We start from the raw sequence: 22,745 nt of genomic DNA on the forward strand, positions 1-22,745 counted from the left end.
AAACTATCCCGTTTCCTACTGGTCTGTTGTCAAAGGCCCACCCCGATATACCGTCAGGGATAGCTCCAGCAGAGTTGCTAATGGAGAGAAGATTCCGCACCACGTTAAGTTGGATATTCCTGGACCTGGGGGGATGGTGGATCAGCATCAGGAACACCAATGCCAGACAAATGACTCCACTAATAGAGAGGGACAGTTTACCTCAGCAGGCAAAAGTTTTCTGTAGGAACCACAGGAATGACCTTGCATGGATAATACGTATAGTCGATGCGAGGTCAGGTCCAGTGAGGTATAACGTTCTGGTAGTTGTCGTGGTCCTGAACAAGCATATTGACCATGTGAAAGCTCAAACTTGCAAATTATGCGGGAGCAAAACATGGTCGGCCCCTTGACAGCCTTCTGACTGTTCAGGAATCCATGGGTTCTCCCACTCCATTAAGTTTTGAAAATACCTCAGAATCTGAGAGGGGAAGGACAGATATCACTGCCTCAATGCCTTTCCAGCCTAAAGAAGGTAATTACTTGCTTCTGAGACAGTCTGGGCGCAAGATGTGAGCTACTGTGCGTTACATGATGCCCACATCTGAGGCAGAGTTTGAGGAATCTGACATGATGCTAAACTCTCCAGGAGGAGCTACAATAAAAAGAAGCACCCTATGTCCTCGGACTCAGAGTGGAAGGGGTGTATTGATTGTAACAAAGGCAGCCATATAGACATCATTAAATGTGAGTTCCTAACTGGGAGTGTTAATCTGATCAAATTAAGGAGCCTTGGACACCAAAATAACCAAGAGGCGAGGTGCTGGAAAGGCACAGTTGGTCAGGCAGCATCCAAGGAGCAGATGAAGTGACATTTTGAGCATAAGTTCGAAACGTCGACTCTCCTGCTCCTCGGATGCTGCCTGACAGGCTGTGCTTTCCCATCGCCACACTTTTTGACTCTGATCTCCAGCATCTGCAGTCCTCACTTTCTCAAAATCTAATCTCTTCACATTACACAAGTGTCAGTCATCCTGTTCACTCTGAGCTGGCTCTGAGGGAGCTGGCTCAGTGTCAAGGACCCTCTACATGTTCATAAAGGGTGACCTGGTTATGGAATACCAGCCCCCAGTGTGGAGTCATTTCAGTTATCACATTCTTTATAAGAGAAACCAGCATTTTCCCTGCTGTTGATGTTAGGCTGACCAGTCTAATTGTTGGTTTTCACCCTCCCTCCTTTTTTAAACAGTGGGATTACATTTGCCACCTTCCAATTTGCTGGAATGTTCCAGAATATACAAAGCTTTGGAAGATGACAGCCAGTGCACCCACTATTTCCATAACCACCTGCTCTAGTACCCTAGTATGGAAATTATCAGGCCCTGGGTATTTATCAGCTTTCAGTCCCATTCAGTTCTCCAGCATTTTTATTCACACGTGCTAATTTATTTCAGTTCCTCCTTCCCAAAGGACCCTTACTTTCCCAGCACATCTTGGAATCGTTTGTACCTTCCATTGTGACGATAGAACTGAAATAGTTGTTTAATTGCTTTGCCATTTCCATTATCCATTCTCATGATTCAGACAGTGAGGAATCTACAATTGTCTTCACAAATCTTTTTCTATTTACATAGCTCTTGCATTCTGCTTTTATGCTTCTTGCAAGTTACTCACATATTCTATATTCCTCCTCTTAATCAACCTCTTGGTCCTCCTTTGCTGAATTGGGCTTTCCATTTTTACTATCAACTTCATGTGACTTCTCTTGGGATCTAATACTATCCTTAATTTCTTTTATTAACCATAGTTAGGCCACTTTGCCTATTGAGTTATTTTCCAAACAGAACACATAACTTCTATAAGTATTAACCATTCCTTATCCATGCAATGTCTTTTAACGAAGTCTACCACAGTCAACTCACCCCTCATACTTTTGTAGTTTCCTTTGTTTAGACTTAAAACCCTGATTTCAGATTCATTTTCGCAGTGAAGGACTGTATTATATCATGGTCATATTTTCCTAAATGATCTCTTACAACAAAATTATTAATTTGAGCTGGCACGCTGGTACAGTGCTGGGGACCCAGTTTGTTTCCAGCCTTGAGCAACTGTCTGTATGGAGTTTGCATGTTCTCCCTATATCTCCATGGATTCCTTCCAGCTGCTCTGGTTTCCTCCTACAGTCCAAAGATGTGCAGGTTAGTTAGATTGGCCATGCTAAATTGCCCTGTAATGTGCAGGCTCACTAGATGAATTAAAGTAATGGTGGGATGCTCTTTGGAGGGTTGGAGGACTTGAATGGCCTCTATCTGCATTGTAGGGATTCCATGATTCTAATCTCTACACATTACACAAAAACAAATCCAGGACAGACTGTACGCTAGTTGGTTCCTCAACATACTGGCCTGAAATACCATTTTTTACATGTTCCAGGAATTTATCTGTCACACTATTTATTATTGCTAATATGGTTTGCCCAGTCTATATGTAGATCAAATCACCCATGATTACTGTATCATCCTTGTTGCATGCATCACTAATTTCCTGTTGAATGCTGAGTGACTGTCTGATTACTGGAGGCCTATAGACAATCCCACTTATGGTTTCTCCCTGCTGTTGCTTCTTAGCATGACCCAGACTGATTCCTCATCTATATTTCCTACACCAATATCCTTTCGCCAAATTGTTCTGATTTCATTTTTCACTAACAATGCCATTCCACCTGCTTTTTGAATCCCCTTTTGTGTTCAGTTCCTAGCCTTGCACCTCGCAGCCATGTCACAATCATATCATTATGTTTACACCTTTTTGCACTGTTAATTTGTCTACCTTATTACAAATAGTATCTTTAGACTTTTTTTTGACATTTTCACACTTTTCTTTGCACTGTACCCTTGTTTGATGCTCACCCTTGTTTTGTCTGCATTTCATGTTTGGGGTGGCACGGTGGCACAGTGGTTAGCACTGCTACCTCACAGCGCCAGAGACCCGGGTTCAATTCCCGCTGTGGAGTTTGCACGTTCTCCCCGTGTCTGCGTGGGTTTCTTCCGGGTGCTCCGGTTTCCTCCCACAGTCCAAAGATGTGCAGGTCAGGTGAATTGGCCATGCTAAATTGCCCGTAGTGTTAGGTAAGGGGTAAATGTAGGGGTATGGGTGGGTTGCACTTCGGCGGGTCGGTGTGGACTTGTTGGGCCGAAGGGCCTGTTTCCACACTGTAATGTAATCTAATCTTTCTGCTTTTCTACCTTTCATTTCCAACTCTATTCCTCACTCGTGTCTCCCAGCTCAGATTCCCTTTCCTCTGCCACTAAATTCTAGTTTAAACCGTCCCTCACAATATTAACAAACACCCCTATGAGGATATTTATCCTGGTCCTGTTGAGCTATAAAATGTCCAGCTTGTAGAGATCCCATCCTTCCTGAATTAGACCCAATGTCACAAAAAGTCTAAATTCCTTCCTCTGACACTATCCCTCTAGCTGTGCATTGATTCGGTCTACTCTCCTATTCTTAATCTCACTAACATGTAGCATTAGGACTAATCCTGAAATTATTCCCTTTGAGATCCAGCTTTTTAATTTCCTAGCTCCTTAATTTTCTGGTTCCTTATATTCTGCTTGCAGGACACCACCTTTCTTTTCACCTATGTTGTTGGTACCGGCATGGACAATGACCTCGAGCTGTTCATCCTATCCTTTCAAAATGTCCCACAGCGGTTTGGTGACAGCCTTGATGCTGGTATCAGAGAGTAAACGTACTGTCCTACCATCAAGTCTGTAGTGACAGAAAAGAATATCTATTCTCCTTATGATAAAACTCCCTATCATATTGCTCTCAAACTTTTTATTTTTTAACTCCCACATAGCTAAGCCACTCCTGGTGACTTAATTCTCACTGCACACCTCTGAGACACTGTCTCCCCAGCAGTATCAAAATGGAAACTCTGTTAAAGAAGGAAATTGAGGCTGGGTCATTAACTATATTCAAGGCTGACATACATAGATTTTTAGTCAACTAGGGGATCAATGGTTATGTAGAAAAGGCAGGAAAGTGGAATTGGGGATTATCAGATCATAATATAGTAGATCAGATTATCATAATCTAATTGGATGACAGAGCAGACTCAATGTGTCACATGGCCTGTTTCTGTTCCTATCAATTATAGTCTTATCTCCCCAAGGAACTCCTGCAATACCTGCCGGTCCTCCCATTCCTTTTCTGCCTGTGCATTCTTTACCCATGGTGTGATTACCTTGTTGTGCATGTTCTCCATGTAGATTTCAGTCTTGTGAATATTTCAGTGACTCCAGCCTCTGCTCCAGATCTGACTTGTGGATTTCCAAGAGGTACAGCAGCCGGTACATGGTCACCCAAGGCACTGGAAATGTTTCTAATTTCCCACATTGCACAGGAGGAGCATTACATTGATGCCTAGCTGTCTTGCCATGACATACCCTTAAATTAGTCCCTTTCCATTTACTGCTTCTGTTTTAAGAAATCTTCAAGGTATTTAAAAGAAAAGACAGAATAAACAAAGATAAACTATTTTCCATTGGTTGGGAATTCTAGGACTAGGGGGCATAGACTGAGAATTGGGGCCAGACCATTCAGGAGAGATGTTTGGAAGCACTACTATACACAAAGGACTGTAGAGGTTTGGAACTGTCTTCCACAAAGCAGAGTGGATGATGGATCAATTGTTAATTTTAAAATTTACAGATTGTTTTTGTTAAACAAAGAAAGGGATATGAAGTCGGCCACAGATCTCATTGAATGGTGGAACAGGCTTGAGAGGCTGAATGGTCTACTTTTGTTCCTATGTTTTTTTTAGATTCCCTACAGTGTGGAAACAGGCCCTTTGGCCCAACCAGTCCACACCGACCCTCCAAAGAGTAACCTACCCAGACCCATTTCCCCCTGACTAATGGGCAATTATGGACATTATGGGCAATTTAGCATGACCAATTCACCTGACCTGCACATCTTTGGACTGTGGGAGGAAACCCACGCAGACTCTGGGAGGATGTGCAAACTCCACACAGATAGTTGCCTGAGGCTGGAATCAAACCTGGGACTCTGGTGCTGTGAGGCAGCAGTGCTAACCACTGAGCTACTGTGCTGCCTCATGTTCTGAAGAGATATTAAATACTAGGGGCTTTGTCCTATTCTTTGCACTTTAAATACTCTTAATCTAACTAAAGTTGACTTTTACTTTAAACATCAGTAGAATTACTCACCTGATTTTACTTGTTAAGGTCATAACTCATCTCACACTGGCTCCCAGATCCGCTTGATGAGCTTGTGTTCTCCCTACAATGTCACTATTGAATATTTTTGAAATTCAATGTATGACTGAAAAGAGAGAATTTGCAAAGGACTCAAACAAATTTGTTTGCTTTCTTTCTAAGCTTAGGCATGATGGGCTGAGAGGGCTCATTCTATCTTGTGTTATTCTGTAAAACTCTGCAGTTATCACCAGGCTCATCTAGGATGCTTCACACATTCCGATAAGGGCCTCTAATTTCAATGTTTACTGCTATTCTCAGCATGGATCTCAATTGCTGATGAACATTTTTTGTTAACTTCCCTGCCTGTTCCTGGCTCACACTGATTGTCCTTACTCACCATGACTTTTCCTTTGGGATTTTCAAACCTTTCTTCACCCGAACTCTTTCTCCACCAACTTTCCAGTTCCAGAATTTGGCAGGACACTGACCCCAAATCCATTTAGGTCCAGCCCATCCCCAAGAACTACAGTGTTTTTTCTGAATACTGGTGCCACTGCCCGTGAATTGAAACCCCATCTGCTTACACTACTCTTTTGATCTAAGTCTCTATTCTGTTTGTTCAAATGCCTCAAATAACCATCAGAGATGATTGTGTTTCATGTCTGAATTTGGACATTAACTCTATTCACTGTGTATCATTGGTTTGGGTCTGAGGCTGAATGTATGGTGACTAAATTTGGTGGTGGTACCAAAATGAATAAAAACGTAAGTTGACAAGATGAGTTAAAGTCTGTAAAGAGAAAGAGGGGAGATGGTGAAACAGTCATAATATCACTGAACTAGCAATTCTACCATGGCAGATGTGATTTTTAATCAATAAAAAGGGGTTGGAACAGGAATTGCAATGCTATGTGTTTCACAGTCCTTTGGGACAGGAAATCTGCCATCCTTGTCTGTTCTGGCCCACACGTGACTCCAAACCCACAACAACTGAAGCAGTCCATGTTCAAATGTGAACATGTGCCAAGTAATATTTGTACCACAAAAGTGCCATCTCCAACAAACGAGAGTCTGACTATCTACCCATGATACTTAGTGGCAAAACTATTGTGAAGCCTCCATTAACAACCTTCTGAGGGCTACCATTGATCATAAACTCAGTTGGAGCAGTCATGTAAATACAATGCCTACAAGAGCAGGTCAGAGTATGGGAATCATGCAGCGAGTAACTCACCTCCTGACTCCCTAAAGTCTACCATTGACAAGACACAAGTGCAATGGAATCTCCATTTGCCTGGATGAGTGCAGCTCCAACAACACTCAAGAAGCTTGACCCAATCCAGAACAAAGTAGCCCACTTGATTGGCACCACATCCACAAACTTCAACATTCAGTCCCTCATTACTGACGCACAGTGGCAGCTGTGCCTACAATCACTGGAGGAAAATATACAAAAAAAATGAACTAGGGAAATTCATGAGGCCAAAGGCCAATCTGTTCCCTGGAAGCTATATTAATGGAAGTAACTATGGAGATAGATTACTGGAAGTAATTGTCAAAGAATCGCAGAGTCACAGAGAATTGAAAAACTGCCAATGTAACATCTTTATTCAAAAAAGGAGATTGACAAAAATCCAGTTACTAAATAGCTTAACATCTGTCATTGGGAAAATATTCATGTCAACTATGAAGTATGTATTAATAGAGCATTGAAAATATATCATTTAATCAAGCAGAGGCAGAAGAACTTCATTATGGGGGAGATCATATCTGACAAATTTATCAGAATTCCTTGTGGACCGATTATACAAAGGAGAACCAGTAGATGTAATATATTTGAATTTCCAAACGTTGACTAATATAGTACCATAATTAAGCCGAGGTCAAAACGTGTGGTTCTGGAAGAGCATGGCTGGTCAGGCAGCATCCATGGAGCAGCAGAGTTAATGTTTCGAGCATAAGCTCTTCATCAGGAATGTGAGTGGGCTGAGAGATAAATGGGAGGGGGTGGGAATGCAATAGGTAGATGAGGGTGGGGGTGATAGTAATAAGTCGGAGCAGAGGGTGGAGGGGATAGATGAAAAGGAAGATGGACAGGTAGGACAGGTCAAGAGGGCGGTGCTGATTGGGTGGGTTGAATCTGGGATCAGGTGGGGGAGGGGAGATGAGGAAATCAACATTGATCCTGTGTGGTTGGAGGGTCCCAATGCGGAAGATGGGGCATTCTTCCTCCAAGCGTTGCGTGGCTAGAATTTGGCGGTGGAGGAAGCTCAGGACCTGCATGCCCTTGGCGGAATGGGAGGAGGAGTTGAAATGTTCGGCCACAGGACAGTGGGGTTGTTTAGCGCGTGTATCCCAGAGATGTTCTCTGAAACGTTCCACAAGCTGGCGTCCTAGCTCCCCAATGTAGAGGAGACCACATCAAAAGCAATGGACATAGTAGGTGACGTGTGGAGGTGCAGGAAAATTTCTGCCAGACATGTAAAGATCCTTTGGGGCCTTGGATGAAAGTGAGGGGGGAGGTGTGGGTGCAGGTTTTAGACTTGCTGCAGTGGTGGGGGAAGGTGCCGGGAGGGGAAGGTGGGTTGGTGGGGCGTGGATCTAACAAGGGAGTCGCGGAGGGAATGGTCTCTGTGGAACACAGATAGAGTTGGGGATGAAAATATATCTCTGGTGGTGGGGTCTGTTTGTAGGTGGCGGAAATGGTGGGGAATGATGCATTGTATCCAGAGGTTGGTGCGGTGGAAGTTGAGGACCAAGTGGGTGTGGGGGGTGGGGGATTTCTATCCAAGGCCCCAAAGGAAATAGAACCACTCCCAGTCCTTACCTTTCACCCCACCAACCTCCGGATACAACGCATCATTTTCTGCCACCTACAAACAGACCCCACCACCAGAGATATATTTCCATCTCTACTACTATCCACATTCCACAGACACCATTCCCTCTCCGACTCCCTTGTTAGGACCATACCACCGACCAGCCCACCCTCCACTCCCGGCACCTTCCCCTGCCACCACAAGAAGTACAAAGCCTGCGCCCACACCTCTCCTCTCACCTCCATCCAAGGCCCAAAGGATCCTTTCACATCTAGCACAGATTTTCCTGAACCTCCACACACGTCATCTATTGTGTCCGTTGCTCCTGATGTGACCTCCTGTCATTGGGGAGACAGGATGCCAACTTGCGGAATGTTTCAGAGAACATCTCTGGGACACACACGCTAAACAACCACTGTCCTGTGGCCAAACACTTCAACTGCCCTCCCACTCCGCCAAGGACATGCAAGATGCAAGTCCTGGGCCTCCTCCACCGCCAGATTCTAACTATCCAACGCCTGGAGTGAGAACGCCTCATCTTCCACCTTGGGACCCTCTAACCACATGGAATCAATGTTGATTTCAGCACTTTTCTCATCTCCCCTCCCACCACCTTATCCCAGATTCAACCCTCCAACTCGACACTGCCCTCTTCAACTGTCCTACCTGTCCATCTTCTTTCCTACCTATCAGTCCACCCTCCACTCTGACTTATCACCGTCACCCCACCTTCATCTACCTATCATATTCCCAGCTATCTTCCTCTCCATGTCCCCCACCCCACCCACCCTCATTTATCTCTCAGCCTCCTTGGGCCTCCCCTACATTTCTGATGAAGAGCTTATTTTCGAAACATCGATTCTCCTGCTCCTCAGATGCTGCCTGACTAGCAGTGTTTTCCCAGCACCACACTTTTTGACTCTGATCTCCAACATCTGCAGGCCTCACTTTTTCCCATAATAAGAGTCTATTTTATTAGAGGTAGCGTATTAGCATGGATAGACCATTGGCTAATTAATAGAAGACAGACATTTGGGATAAATGGGGCATTTTCAGGATGGCCACCTGTAACCGAGGGAGTACCACAATATATTAATGACTTGGATAATGGAAGTCAATGTACCATTGCCAAGTTTGTGAATGACACAAATAAGTGGGAAGGCAAGTGGTGAGGATGACAGAAATATTTGGTTAAGTTAGTGAGTTAAAATTCTCAGAATATAAATGTGAATCTGTGGGATTCCCTACCCAAGAGTGCAGTGGACACCAGGACACTGAATAAGTCAAGATAAAGATGTTTACTCTCCTCTGAGCATCATCAGTATCTTTCTGCATTGATTTCCTCTGGGTGCTCTGGTTTCCTTTCACTGTCCAAAGATGTGCAGGTGAGGTGGATTGGCTAAATATTCCGATGGTGACCAGGTATGTGCAGGCAAGGAGGGTTAGCCATGGGAAATGCAGAGTTACAGGGATGGTGGATCTGGGTGGGATGCTCCTCGGAAGTTCGGTGTGAACTCAATGGGCTGAATAGCCTGCTTCCACATTGTAGGGATTCTATGATTCAAATAATCTGTCTTAAGCAGGTGATCAAAAGATTTTTAATAGTAATGAGTTAAAGGGCTATGAGAAACAGACAGGAAAGTGGGTTGAGAGCAAAATTAGATTAGTCATAATTGCATTAAACGGTGGAGCAGGCTCAAGAGGCTGAATTTTGTTCTCCTGCCACTAGTTCTTATGTATTTTGGCAGGCAAAATAAAGGAGTTCAGTATTATTTAAATACAGAAAGACTGCAGAAAGCCACAACACAGAGAATTTGGGAGTTCTCATACATAAATGACAAAAAGCTAGCACCAAGTAGATAATATAAAAGACAAATGAAATATTGGCCTTTATTTCAAAGCAATAGTTGATTAAAATGGGGCAATCTTGCTAACACTATACAATGTACTATTTAGACCACAACTGGAATACTGTGAACAATTTTGGGCTTTTTATCTAAGGGAATATATATTGGTATTGGAGACAGTCCAAAGAAGGTGTGATGAATTTCAAGCTGAAATTACAAGTTGAAATGTGATATGGTGAAGATGGTTTATTACTTATCCATCTCTCTACTTAATCTTGTCTGCTGTCTGTCTACTTAATTGTTTTCTTGATGAATTGGACAATCTCTCTTTTTGGGTCTAAATATAACTAGTGTAAGTTCAGTAGGTTTATGTGCCTTTTAAACAGTATCCATGTTGATTACTTTGTAATGTAAGGCAGTGCCACATTATTTATGCCCAAACTATTGGGAAGGTGAATGTGCCCATAATTTTATTGCAGATTTCTGTGTGGAAACAGTGGACAGAAGCTTGACATTGTTTGTTTAATCTGCACCTATCAAACATTACAATAAGGAGCAGTAATCAACATCAAATCTTTCTTTCTTTTTCTGTTCTAATCTTCCAAAATCATAGACTTACCATGTGTCTCAGAAGATAGGAGAATTTCTTCAAGGTTGTTGAGACCACTTTGATTCTGCCATGGTATATTGCATTAATAACATAGAAAGAGGCCATTCAGCCCAACAGGTCTATGCCTATGTTTAAGCTCCATAGGAGCCTCCTCACGCCCTATTTCATCTCATCATCTCAACATATTACTCTATTCTTCTTTTCCTTTCTCCTAAAATACTGCTCTGCTTTCTGCCTCAGCCACTCCATGTGGTCGTGAGTTCCACATTCTCACCACTCTGTGTGTTCTTCCTGTGCTCTGGTAAATACCAGGAGCTCAAGCTGCTGTCCCTTGGAGCTTCAGTTGGTGTTGGTTTTGCTCCGCAGGCAATATCCCGGTCTTCGTTAATATTTATCTCTGTAAGCCGATAACTCCTCAGCGCTGTACACAGCCTACTGATTTGAAAACTGTGTGAGTTCCAGAACGCTTTGTCATTGCAGGCATGGCAGAGAGCTGGCCTGGCTTCCATTCACAGACAAGTACCAGCAGCTGTTGTCAGAGCTCTCTGAGGCGTCCTGTGTTGTGAAAGCCTTGGGGAGGCCTGATTGTGAGCTCATGCGCTAATTAATTTGATTGCTTATGTGATGATTAACCCTCTCCTGATTTAGGTACTTTTAATAGCTTGGGAGATCTTTACTCCATAGGCTGCACACACATACACACAAACACTCTCTCTCTCTTTCTCTTACATAGCTACAAAAGGGTACATTCCTCACTATCTCTCTGTATGTACGTTAAATAAAATATCACCCTATTACACCACATGGCACCTTTATTCAAAAAGAGAAGGAGACAAAAAGCATGTAACTACAGGCCAGTTAGCTTAACATCTGCCATTGGGCAATGTTCACATTGAAAAGGATATAATAAAGATTAATGGCAGAGCATTTAGTCCTTGACCTATCATTGGGCTCCAGAATTTCAGATCCATTGATTGGGCTTGCAGCATTGGGTGACTGCCCTCAACAGGATAGAAAATGTAGATGGAGACGGCCCATTCAGACTGTTAGTTACTTACTTTCATACTGTTGTTATAGCTACAAAACGAAAGTGAGAATCTGCCAGAAACACAGCTAAAGTCTGATTTAAAAACTGAAAGAACTGTGGATGCTGTAAATCAGAAACAAAAACAGAAATTGCTGGAAAAGCTCAGCAGGTCTGACAGCATCTATGAAGAGAAATCAGAGTTAACATTTTGGATCCGGTGACCCTCCCTCAGAACTGGTTAACAACTGGTTTAGTTGGGTCCTCAATTTCCATCCACAATTCCTAGATGGCCAATTTGTAGAAGATTTTCCACCTGCTCCTTACTGGATAGTCTCAACAGCAAGCTAGAGCATGGGTGTTCCCATGCTAAAGTCAGCGTAGGCATGGGATCCTACTGAAATTTGAAACTAGAATTGAGGCCTGATCACCATCATCATTCTTTTGGTGGAGAGACCCTATCAAACACAAGCTCAGGATTTCTTAAAGGACTTGCCAGTCTGTTTATGTGACAAAAGCCACATATGGACATTGACACAACCTGAGTCGTTATCAGAATCTTCCATAAACCTACACATTTTACCAAGATTACTGACAGAGGCTGAGTAAGGTAAATAGTTGTTTAATATGCGTTCCTTTAAAGATTATCTATAATAATAGGTAAGACTACAACAGCTGTTTAATTAATATAGCTTATGTATTTTCTTTTACTTTCCTTTTGCTCTTAGACACAGAACTCTCTGTCTTGTTTTTGGATTTCTCTGTGTCTCTCTCATTTTTTATGTAGTATCAGGCCGCCATGAATATTACAGAAACAGCACTCAATAGTTTCAGTTTCCACAAGTGTGGATGGCCTCTTCTGGAAGCCATATTCTGGAAGTCACACCTCAGACATCTCACCTACCATGCTATGGAGGCAGGAATGAAGACAGATTGTATCTCACATATGCTAATTTTGATGTGCACGAATTAACCCTGGTAGGAGTAGCCCCCTTTGGGGCTGTTGAAATAAGCATGAACTCTTGGAACTCCAATGATGAAATCATGAAGAAGGTCTGTGATACAATGCAAGAAACTGGCATAGATAGCGAGGAAGTTGTGAGGGCCTGCAGGCTTAAAAGTAGCTAAATATCTAGGGACAGATAAATGCATTGAGTGGGGCATAGGAGGAAATAGCAAGAGCACTTGCAAAGATTTAATTCCTCTCTGGCCATTGGGGAGGTGTTAGAGGACTGAGAACAGGCAATGGGGTATCCTACAAGGGAACAAGAGATAAACCAGGAAACTAGAGGCTAGTCAATCTAACTTCAGGCTGGGGAAACTATAATAAGCAAATCTGAGGGACAAAATTAATCTACATTTAGAGAAGCAGGGATTAATTCAAGAACAGTTAGCACAGTTTTGTTCCGGGACAGCCATGTCTGATCAATTTGATTGAATTTTTCAGAGGTGACCAGGTGTGCAGGTGAGGGCAATGTTTTCGATGTAGTCTACTTGCACTTCAGCAAGTGTTTTGATAAGGTCCCAGATAGACTGGTAGTGAAGGTAAGAACCCATGGGATTCGAGGAAATTTGGGAAATTGGATCCATAATTGACTAAGTTGCAGAAAACAGAGGGTGATGTTTGAGGTGTCTTTTCTAACTGGAAGTCCGTGACCAATGGGATTCCACAGTAGTCCGTGTTAGTGCCCTTCATGTTTGTGGCTGGGACGGTATGGTGGCACAGTGATTAGCACTGCTGCCTCACAGTGCCAAAGACCCGGATTCAATTCCCGCCTCAGGCAGCTGTTGTGTGGAGTTTGCACAGTCTCCCCCTGTCTGCGTGGGTTTCCTCCGGGTGCTCCGGATTCTTCCCACAGACCAAAAAATGTGCAGGTTAGGTGAATTGGCCTTGCCCGTAGTGTTAGGTGAAGGGGTAAATGTAGGGGAATGGGTCTGGGTGGGTTGCTCTTCGGAGGGTCTGTGTGGACTTGTTGGGCCAAAGGGCCTGTTTCCACACTGTAAGTAATCTAATCTAATCTGAGCATTTTGGACTTGGATGTAGAAGGGTTGAACAGTTTGTGGATGATACAAAAATTGGTGGGGTGTAAATAGTGAGAAGAATAGCTTTAGAGGATTCCAATTGGGCTGATTGTTGTCAAATGGAAATCAATTCAGATAAATGTGAGGTAATGGACTTGGGCAGGACAAACAAGACGGGGGAATAAATGATTAATGGTAGGACCCTGGGAGCACTGAGAATTAGAGGGACCTTGGTACACTGGCCTTTTAAGGTACCAGGACAGGTAGATTAAGGAAGTAGAGATAGTCAGCATGGTTTTGTGCGAGGAAAATCATGTCTCATAAACTTGATTGAGTGTTTTGAGGAAGTTGTCAAAAAGATTGAGGACCGAGCAGTAGATGTTATTTATTTGGACTTTAGTAAAGCCTTCAACAAGGTTCCACATGGTAGACTAATTAATAAAGTTAGATGATATGGGATTCAGGGTGAGTTTGCCAATTGGATACATAACTAGCTTAGCAGCAGGAGGCTGCTTTTCGGACTGGAGGCCTGTCACCAGCAGTGTTCCACAGGGATCAGTTCTGGATCCTGTTCTGTTTGTCGTTTCTATTAATGATTCGAATGAGAATATAGAATGCATGGTTCGTACGTTTGCGGATGACACCAAAATTGGTGGCATAGTAAACAGTGAAGAAGGTTTTCTAAGATTACAAAGAGATCTTGATCAAATGGGTTAATTGCCTGAAAAATGGCACTTGGAGTTCAGTCTGGATAAATGTGAGGTATTGCATTTCAGTTAAACAAACAAGGGTAGGGCTTATACAGTTAATGATAGGGCCTTAGCTAGTGTGTACAACAGAGGGTCCTAGGAGTTCAGGTCTGTAATTCTTTGAAGTTTGCATCACATATAGACAGGGTGGACTGGAACTTCATTGCCCAGACCTTTGAGTATAAGAGTTGGGGGTCATGTTGAGGTTGTACAGGATATTGGTGAGGCCTGTTCTGGAAAACTGTGCCCAGTTCTCGTTGTCCCATTTTAGGGAGGTTATATTAAGCTGAAGATGGTTCGGAAGAGATTTACCAGGATGTTGCTGGGTTATGTAAGTTTTCAGTTATAAAGAAAGGCTGGATAAGATGGGACTTCTTTCACTTGAGCAAAGGAGGTTGAGAGGCGACCTTATAGAAATTTATAAAATAATGAAGAGTTTATAGATAGAGTTTAATGGTAGTTGCCTTTTCCCTGGGATGGGAGATTTCAAGACTAAGCACCACCTTCTTTAGGTGAGAGGAGAGAGACTTAAAGACATGAGGGGCAAATCTTTTACACAGAGCATGGTTCATGTGTGAAATGAACTTCCTGAGAAGTGGTGGATATGGCCAGAATTACAAAGTTTAAAAGACACTCAGATAATTACATGAATAAGAAAGGTTTGGATGGATATGGCCAGGCAGATGGGATATTTAGATTGGCATGACTGGTTGGACCGAAAGGTCAGTTTCCGTGCTGTCTGACTCTGACTCGATACATGCATTAAGTTTTCGGTCAATTAAAACTTGTGCTCTTTAAATAGTTGAAACTGCTGTCTGGAGTGTTATAAAAAAGAACATTGTTTGCTAGTTCACTCATTCTGTTGACTTAACCCCAAGGGCTATAGCTGTCTGACTGACTTTATAACTTCCAGTCACACAATGGGTTACCTCCATTTCACAGTTTAATACAGACAAGTAATTAGAGCAGGCTACTCAGTCCTTTGAGCATGCTCTGCAATTTAATGAGATCATGGCTGATATGATTTTAACCTCAACTGTGCATTCCTTTCAACTTTCACCTTAAAAATATTTAAAGATTCTACGTGCACTGCCATTTGAGGAAGGAAATTCCAAAGAATCACAACCCTCTGAGGAAAAAGTCCTCACTTCTGTCTTAAATGGGCAACCCCTTAATTTTAAACTGCGGTTCATTATTCCAAACTCTCCCACAAGATGAAACATCTTTTCAACATCCACCTAAACAATTCCTTTCAAGATTGTATATGTTTCAATTACGTCACCTCTGAAACTTCTAAAAGCCTGCCTAGTCTTTCCCCATAAGGTGTTCTGTTTATTCCAGGTATTAGTCCACTAAGCCTTCTGTAAACTGCTTCCATCGTATTAAGTACTATAAAGAGTATTCCACATGCAGTCTCATCAATGTCCAGTGTAACTGAAGCATAAAGACCCTACTCTTGCATTCAATTTCTCTCACAATAAACCATAACATTCTATTAGATTTCCTGATTACTTGCTGTACCTGCATAGTAAGCTTCTGTAATACATGCACTAGGGCAGCCAGATCCCTCTGCATCTCATAACTCTGCAATATCTCACCATTTATGTAATGTGCTTCTTCGAGTTATAGAGTCCGGAACATGCCCCTTGGCCCAAACTTCTTTATTCTTTCTGCCAAAATGAACAATTCACACTCACCCACACAATGTTCATAGGCCAGATCTTTGCGCACCCACCATATCCCTTTGTAGGCTCCTTATATACTTTCACAACTCTCTTTCCTACCTATCAGTCTCATAGATTTACAGTTCTAAGTGGTTATAAATTCATTGAGGCAGGACTGTGATTTCTGTTCCTTTTACTAAGGTTTAAGGAGAAATTTAATGTAGAGATTTTCATTCATGGGAATGATTTTATTAAAGAGAGAAATCTTCAGTAGAGACTGAAGAACTATATTTTGTCTCATCTCATGAGGTATGCCCATGGTAGATAGTTGGTGTAAGGATAAAGTGTGATTGGTCCATTGGAACAGACTAGGCATTCAGCACATTTAGCCTTCCCTGCCAATCTAGACCTTGTCTGTTCATTTTCTAAATGCCCTTTTCCTGCACTATTTCCAATGACATTGGTCTGCCTACAACTATTAATTTATGCCTGGAACTTTCTCAGTGATTGAGGCTCCTCAGCCCTCCAGGTCAGTAAATTCCAAAGTGGGAGGCATGAGTTGGCACAAAATTGACACAGTCCCAGTGAGGGTCATCAGGTTGGGTAAAGGGAATAGGTTGGCACAGATGGTGTGAGAGGCTGTAGAGGTTGTGTTGAAAAGGTGAAGGAACATGAAGAGTGATGCACCCAAGAGACTCTTCACTTGACTGGAGGTCACAAGTCAATCCAAAATGAAAACCACAACCTCTGCGGCACCTTCTTCATGTCGGCTTGTAGAACCAGGAAAAATTCAGTGTCCTCTGTGTGCTATAGGGAATAGTACTTCCTATGTATTTTGAAAGGACACAATCGACCTTATATATAAACTTAGAAGAATAAGACTACAGATAGTTCTTCCAAAACACAATGGTCGTGTTCTTATACAATTCCGCATTATAGAAAAATCGCGCTTTAGAAACAGCGCTTAAAGTGTTGGTGATGTAATCGCATTACAGCCAACACAGATTTTAAACGTTTGTGCTTTAGAAACAGTGTCCCCAATTCATCAATGGCATTACAGTGAATTTGCATTAATGAAACACACGTTATAGCAGAATGACCTGTATATATTATAGAGAACTAAAACCCCTCTATGAAATAGGGGATCCTAAAACAATTTGGAGCAGGAAAGACCATTCATCCCCCTCAGTTTCCTCTACACTCGATCAAATCCTGGTAGATCTAATTCTGAGATAAAGAACTAGTACTGGGACAGCCATTCTGGAGGAAATGGCCTCCTTCTCTTCTACAGAATTCCATGATTCTATGATTCCAGAACAATATATTTTTAAAAGACCTGATTTTTCCAGAATATTGCTGAGTGCTTTGTGTATTTTATTTTCCTGCAGCAGCTGCAAATGTCTGTAATGTGGTGCTGATGAGACACAGTGAGCTAGAGGAAGGGATCTCCGTGTTGGACATGGATGGAAATGTAATTGGAACATCCAGGATTGCTGCCAGACAGGTGTGTGTTTAACTCTGATTTTGTTTTGTTGCTTGTCGCTATTTACTCTCACTATTGCTACAAGCCTATTTTAATGGCTGCCAAATCTGCTGTCTTGCAAATCCCAATTTCCCTCAACCCCATCACCGCCAGCTGTTTCTATCCTAAACACTTTCTGAACCTATGTAAATCCCTACCCTTCCACCTTTAAGACATTGCTTAAAACTTACCAGTCATCACCCAAGCAACCTGCCCTAATATCTCCTTCAGTAAAGATAGAAAATGCAGGGAATACATCAGCACTTTTTATTAATATAGGGAGAAAAAGAGTGATCTGAAATTTCAGATCAGCTTTCTGACGAAGGTCACCATTCTCAAATGCTGGGTTGGATTCTCCCCATGTGAGCAGAAAACAAAAGTTGGGGCTGTATCCGTTTCCAAACATGTCCATGAAGAAGCAGTCACTGTTTGCTTTTTTTTATTGATCAACCTGTTCAGTTATGTTGTGGCATACTTCCATACCTGGTGGGATTTGAAGATGGACATTCTGGCCCACAGACACTGCCATAGGATCCCTTTCTTTGAAAATGTTAGTCTAACAATGGCTGTTGTTTAGCCTTACCTACTCAGGATGGCATATAGCTGTTTTCCTGGGTGGGCAGGGAGAGCATCAAGGCTTGCCTACAGCAATGCCCTCTTGGTCTTCCCCTCCCCTGACCAGGAACAATCTTGAGGCATTTAAACTAGCCTAATCAATGCAAGAAGGCCTCTTTTAATTGAATGTAAGGTTTTTAATGAGGCTAATTGGCTACATGACACATGGTCAAGAGTTTCCCTGCCAGTCCTGATTCAGTTACCAGTAAACAACAATGGGGCAAACTCTTCGCTGGTTGGAGTCATGTCTGGCACATAGGCAGATGTTTGTCGTTGTAAGAGAACAGTAATCGCAGTTCTAGCACATCACTGCAGGAGTTCCTCAGGATTCTGTCCTTGGCCCAAACATCTTGAGTTGTTCCATCAATTACCTTCCCTCCATCGTAAAGTCAGAGGTAGGGATGTTTGTCAACGATTGCAGAATATTCAGCTCCATTCGTGACTCCTCAGAAACTGAAGTCGTCCGTGTCCAAGTGCAACAAGATGTTGTGGGCGGCACAGTGGCACAGTGGTTAGCACTGCTGCCTCACAGCGCCAGAGACCCGGGTTCAATTCCCGCCTCAGGCGACTGTGTGGAGTTTGCACGTTCTCCCTGTGTCTGCGTGGGTTTCCTCCGGGTGCTCCGGTTTCCTCACACAGTCCAAAGATGTGCAGGTCAGGTGAATTGGCCATGCTAAATTGCCCGTAGTGTTAGGTAAGTGGTAAATGTAGGGGTATGTGTGAGTTGCGCTTCGGCGGGGCGGTGTGGACTTGTTGGGCCGAAGGGCCTGTTTCCACACTGTAAATAATCTAATCTAATCTAATCTAATCTAAGATCTGGACAATATCCAGGCTTGGGTCGACAAGTGGCAAGTAACATTCACGCCACACAAATGCCAGGCAATTACCATCTTAAATAAGAGACAATCTAACCACCGCCCCTTGATAATCAGTAGTGTTACTATCACTGAATCACCCACTATCAATATCCTCAGGTTACCATTGAACAGAAACTTAACTGGACTTGCCACATAAACACTGTATCTACAAAAGCAGGTTAGAGGCTAGGAATGCTGAGTAACACGCCTCTTGACTGTCCAAAGCCTGTCCAATATCTACAAAGCACAAGTCAAGAGTTTGTTGGAATACTCTCCATTTGCCTGGATGGGTGAAGCTCCAACACTCAAGAAGTTTGACACCATCCAGGACAAAGTAGTCCACTTGATAGGTACCATATCCACAAGCATCCACTCCTTCCATCACTGATGCTCAGTAGAAGCAGTGTGTACTATCTACAAGATGCATTGCAGTAATTCATCAAAGATTCTCAGACAGCACCTTCCAAACCCACAACCACTTGCATCTAGAAGGATGAGGGCAGCAAATGCTTGGGAATACCACCACCTACAAGTGCCTGTCAAGTCAGTAGCGTCATTGCTGTACCCAGAACGGGGATTCCTTGAGGCCAACTTTATAAAGACATTTATAAATGGCGAGGGGACGGCATGGTGGTTCAGTGATTAGCACTGCTGCCTCGCAGCACCAGGGACCCAGGTTCAATTCCAGCCTCGGTGACTGTGTGGTGTTTGCACGTTCTCTCAGTGTCTATGTGGGTTTCCTCCGGGTGCTCCAGTTTCCTCCCGCAATCCAAAGATGTGCAGCCTTGATAAATTGGTCATGCTAAATTGCCCATAGTGTTCAGGGATGTGTAGGATAGGTGCAGTAGTCAGGGGTAAATGTAGAGTAATAGGGTAAGGGAATAGGTTTGGGTGGATACTCTTCGGAGGGTCGGTGTGGACTTGTTGGGCCAAAGGGCCTGTTTCCACACTGTAGGGTTCTAAAAATTCTATATGAAAGTTCGGTCTCAGTAGGACCATTTGTACAAGCACAGTCAGTGTGACATTGTTATATTGCAGAAGCCCTGGAGCCCTTGTTTCGGCAATGGTCAATGAAGATGCACTCTATTTAAGTACTCTCTTTTTATTCTTAAAATGGCACTGGATTGTGGCAACACTTTTTGCTGTATCTCCTGAGACGTATGTGCTGATAAAATCATTTATTCATTCCTAAGAACATTGTGGGTCAATCTACAGCATATAGACTGCAGCGGTTCAAGAAGGCTGCTCACCCCCACCTTCTCAAGGGAAACTAGGGACGGTTCATAAATGCTAGTCCAACCAACAACACCCACGTCCCATAAGTGCATAGAAACAGTCTTTATTTCGATTCCTTTCTTTTCTTTGTCTCTACTTTGCTAAACTTTCTGACTAAACTGCAAACACCTTTGTGTTCATATTATTGGAATCTCAGTGGGAGCTGGATTAACAATCGCTGATATTTACTCCATTCGAGTGGATGAGTGGGAAGTGGATGCTACTCACACAGTTTCTCAAGACCCAGTCTGCACTGCATTTCAGAATTCACCCGGAGGTCTGATCATCTCCCTCCTACACTGACATGGCTTCAATTTGGAGAGGTTTTTTGCCTTCTTTGGCGTTTCCAGGTGTGTTGTCCAGTGACACGACTTCAGCAGTCCCTAAAAAAACGTGATCAGCTGCAGACCACCATTTCCTGTAGCACAGAAAGTCGATTAATAACATGAATAAAATATCTACACAGAGTTACAGTTTGAGAAAAATACATTAGTGTCATTTGTTTCAAATAGCACAAGTTTAGAGGCCAAGTATTATGAAATTCTAGAAACATCTGATCAAGGTGAGCAAATTGGGACACAGTAGTGAAGCCTTGATATCTTGCAGTAGTGCATTCTGTTGCAAGATCATTAATTTGAGCCTAACATTCCAGTTTTTAGATACTGCATGACCTTCTAAGTGTTTCCAGCATTTTATGATTCATTTCAAATTTACAATATCTACATGTGTTTCCCAACCCACAGTTCCAGCTGAGGAGGAGAGAAGACAGCAGAGTGGAAACAAGACAGCAAAGCAGGAGTTGAAGCAAGGACTGTAGCAGAACAGAAAGGGAGACCAGAATCAGCCAGCCGTCCAATCCATAGCTAGCTAACCAATCCAGACAAGAGAGCCCACAGGCTAGCAAGCCATCTAGCCAGATAATCCACAGATGACTGACCAGCTACAACTATCGAGCCAGCCCACACCACCAAAGAGCTAATGTTCAGGACTATTAATGACCAGCCACGCTACTCGAAATTTCCAGTTTATGGTGAGCTGAGTAATGAGGTCATTGATGAAATGAGAGACAGCAGCAGAGCTGAGCAAAGAGTTGGCAAGAAAGATAAGAGAGTTGAATCCATTTACATGTAGTCAATTGATACAAAAATTAATGATTGTGGAGCCTCACTCAGTGGTGCCAAGACTGTCCTTGTAACTAAAGGATGTACAGTAAAAACACCTTTCCAGTATTCTGTTCTGGTGCCCCTATTAGTCCTGATGAAACTTACCCTTCAGGATTTTCAATTCTGCTTGGATATACCCTGGGACTAATATCACATTACTGACATCCTTGGATAGTATGGTGGCTCAGTGATTAACTCTGCTGCCAGATGGTACCAGGAACTTGGGTTTGATTCTCTCATTGGGTGACTGTGTGGAGTTTGCATGTTTTCCCCGTATCTGTGTGTGTTTCTGCTGGGTGCTCCAATTTCCTCCCACTGTCCAAAGATGTGCAGAGGTGGTGGATTGTTCATGGTAAATTGTTTTATGGACCAGACCAAATCCCCTCAAAATATATTAAGAACATAATCTAGAGCTGAATGCTTTCTGATTTTAAAGGCAAGTGCCAGGAGTTGCATTCTGAATGCAATTTGATTGGTCAAATGGCCAGTCTTAAAGCAAAACACACTTTATTCATACGCTGTAGTTAAAAGACAACAAAAGAAAGAAGACATTGGAATAACTTAACTTTCTTGAAAAACTTAACAGAATAATAAATGATTTAACTACTAAATATTAATTGTTCCAGTATAGCAACATCCCATAAACACACCTTTGGCAAAGGCAAAATCAGTAAAATGCATTGTCTCACGTGCAATTCTCCAGTCCAGAAGGAAAAACATCAACAGAAAACTCTGTGTGTGTGAGAGAGAGAGTAGCAGGGAGAGATGTACTGCAGCCTCCAAACCCAGCAACAATTGCTCCTGAAAAACTTAAAACTAGAAATCCTGGTTCTGTGGGAGCTTGACCCCACCTATTCAGGCTGCTTCTATTCAGGCTGGCTTTGTGCGTGGGAAATCATGCCTCACAAATTTGTACGAGTTCTTTGATGAAGTGACCAAGAGGGTTGATGAAGGCAGGGCAATAGACATAGTCTATATGGATTTCTGTAAGGCCTTTGATAAGGTTCCACATGGTAAGCTGCTCTGGAAGGTGAGTTTGCATGAAATCCAGGTAGAGCTGGGTAACAATTGGCTTGAAGGTAGGAAGCAGAGGAAAATTGGAGAAAGATGTTATCTCTGGTTTGTTACCTGTGCCATGTGCTAGCAAAGTGAGGAATAAGAAGAAAGAGCAGTTGTACTCGTGGCTATAGGGATGGTGTAGGAGGGAGGGTTTCAGATACCATGATAATTGGGGCTCATTCTGGGGTAGGTGGGACTTCTACAAACAGGATGGTCGACACCGGAACCAGAGGGATGCCAATATTCTTTGGGGGGGATATTTGCTAATGCTGTTCGGGAGGGTTTAAACTAATTAAATAGGGGGATGGGAAC

The 22,745-nt window shown here is 42.8% G+C and overlaps 1 protein-coding gene across 2 annotated transcripts in view; it reads left to right on the plus strand.

Moving 5' to 3' along the window:
• The window catches only part of LOC122549660 (sideroflexin-5-like), a 312,948-nt gene that overhangs the window by 184,453 nt on the left and 105,750 nt on the right, over positions 1 to 22,745 (plus strand). For both annotated transcript variants that reach the window (XM_087991972.1, XM_087991978.1), the window contains one exon: positions 17,331 to 17,446. In XM_087991972.1, coding sequence (XP_087848098.1) covers positions 17,331 to 17,446 — 116 coding nt within the window. The remainder of the gene's footprint in view (positions 1 to 17,330; positions 17,447 to 22,745) is intronic.

The sequence above is a fragment of the Chiloscyllium plagiosum genome, unplaced genomic scaffold (genome assembly GCF_037043375.1).
Source record: "Chiloscyllium plagiosum isolate Xiang-an unplaced genomic scaffold, Cpla_swu_hap1 HiC_scaffold_1, whole genome shotgun sequence".
Classification (NCBI taxonomy): domain Eukaryota; kingdom Metazoa; phylum Chordata; class Chondrichthyes; order Orectolobiformes; family Hemiscylliidae; genus Chiloscyllium; species Chiloscyllium plagiosum.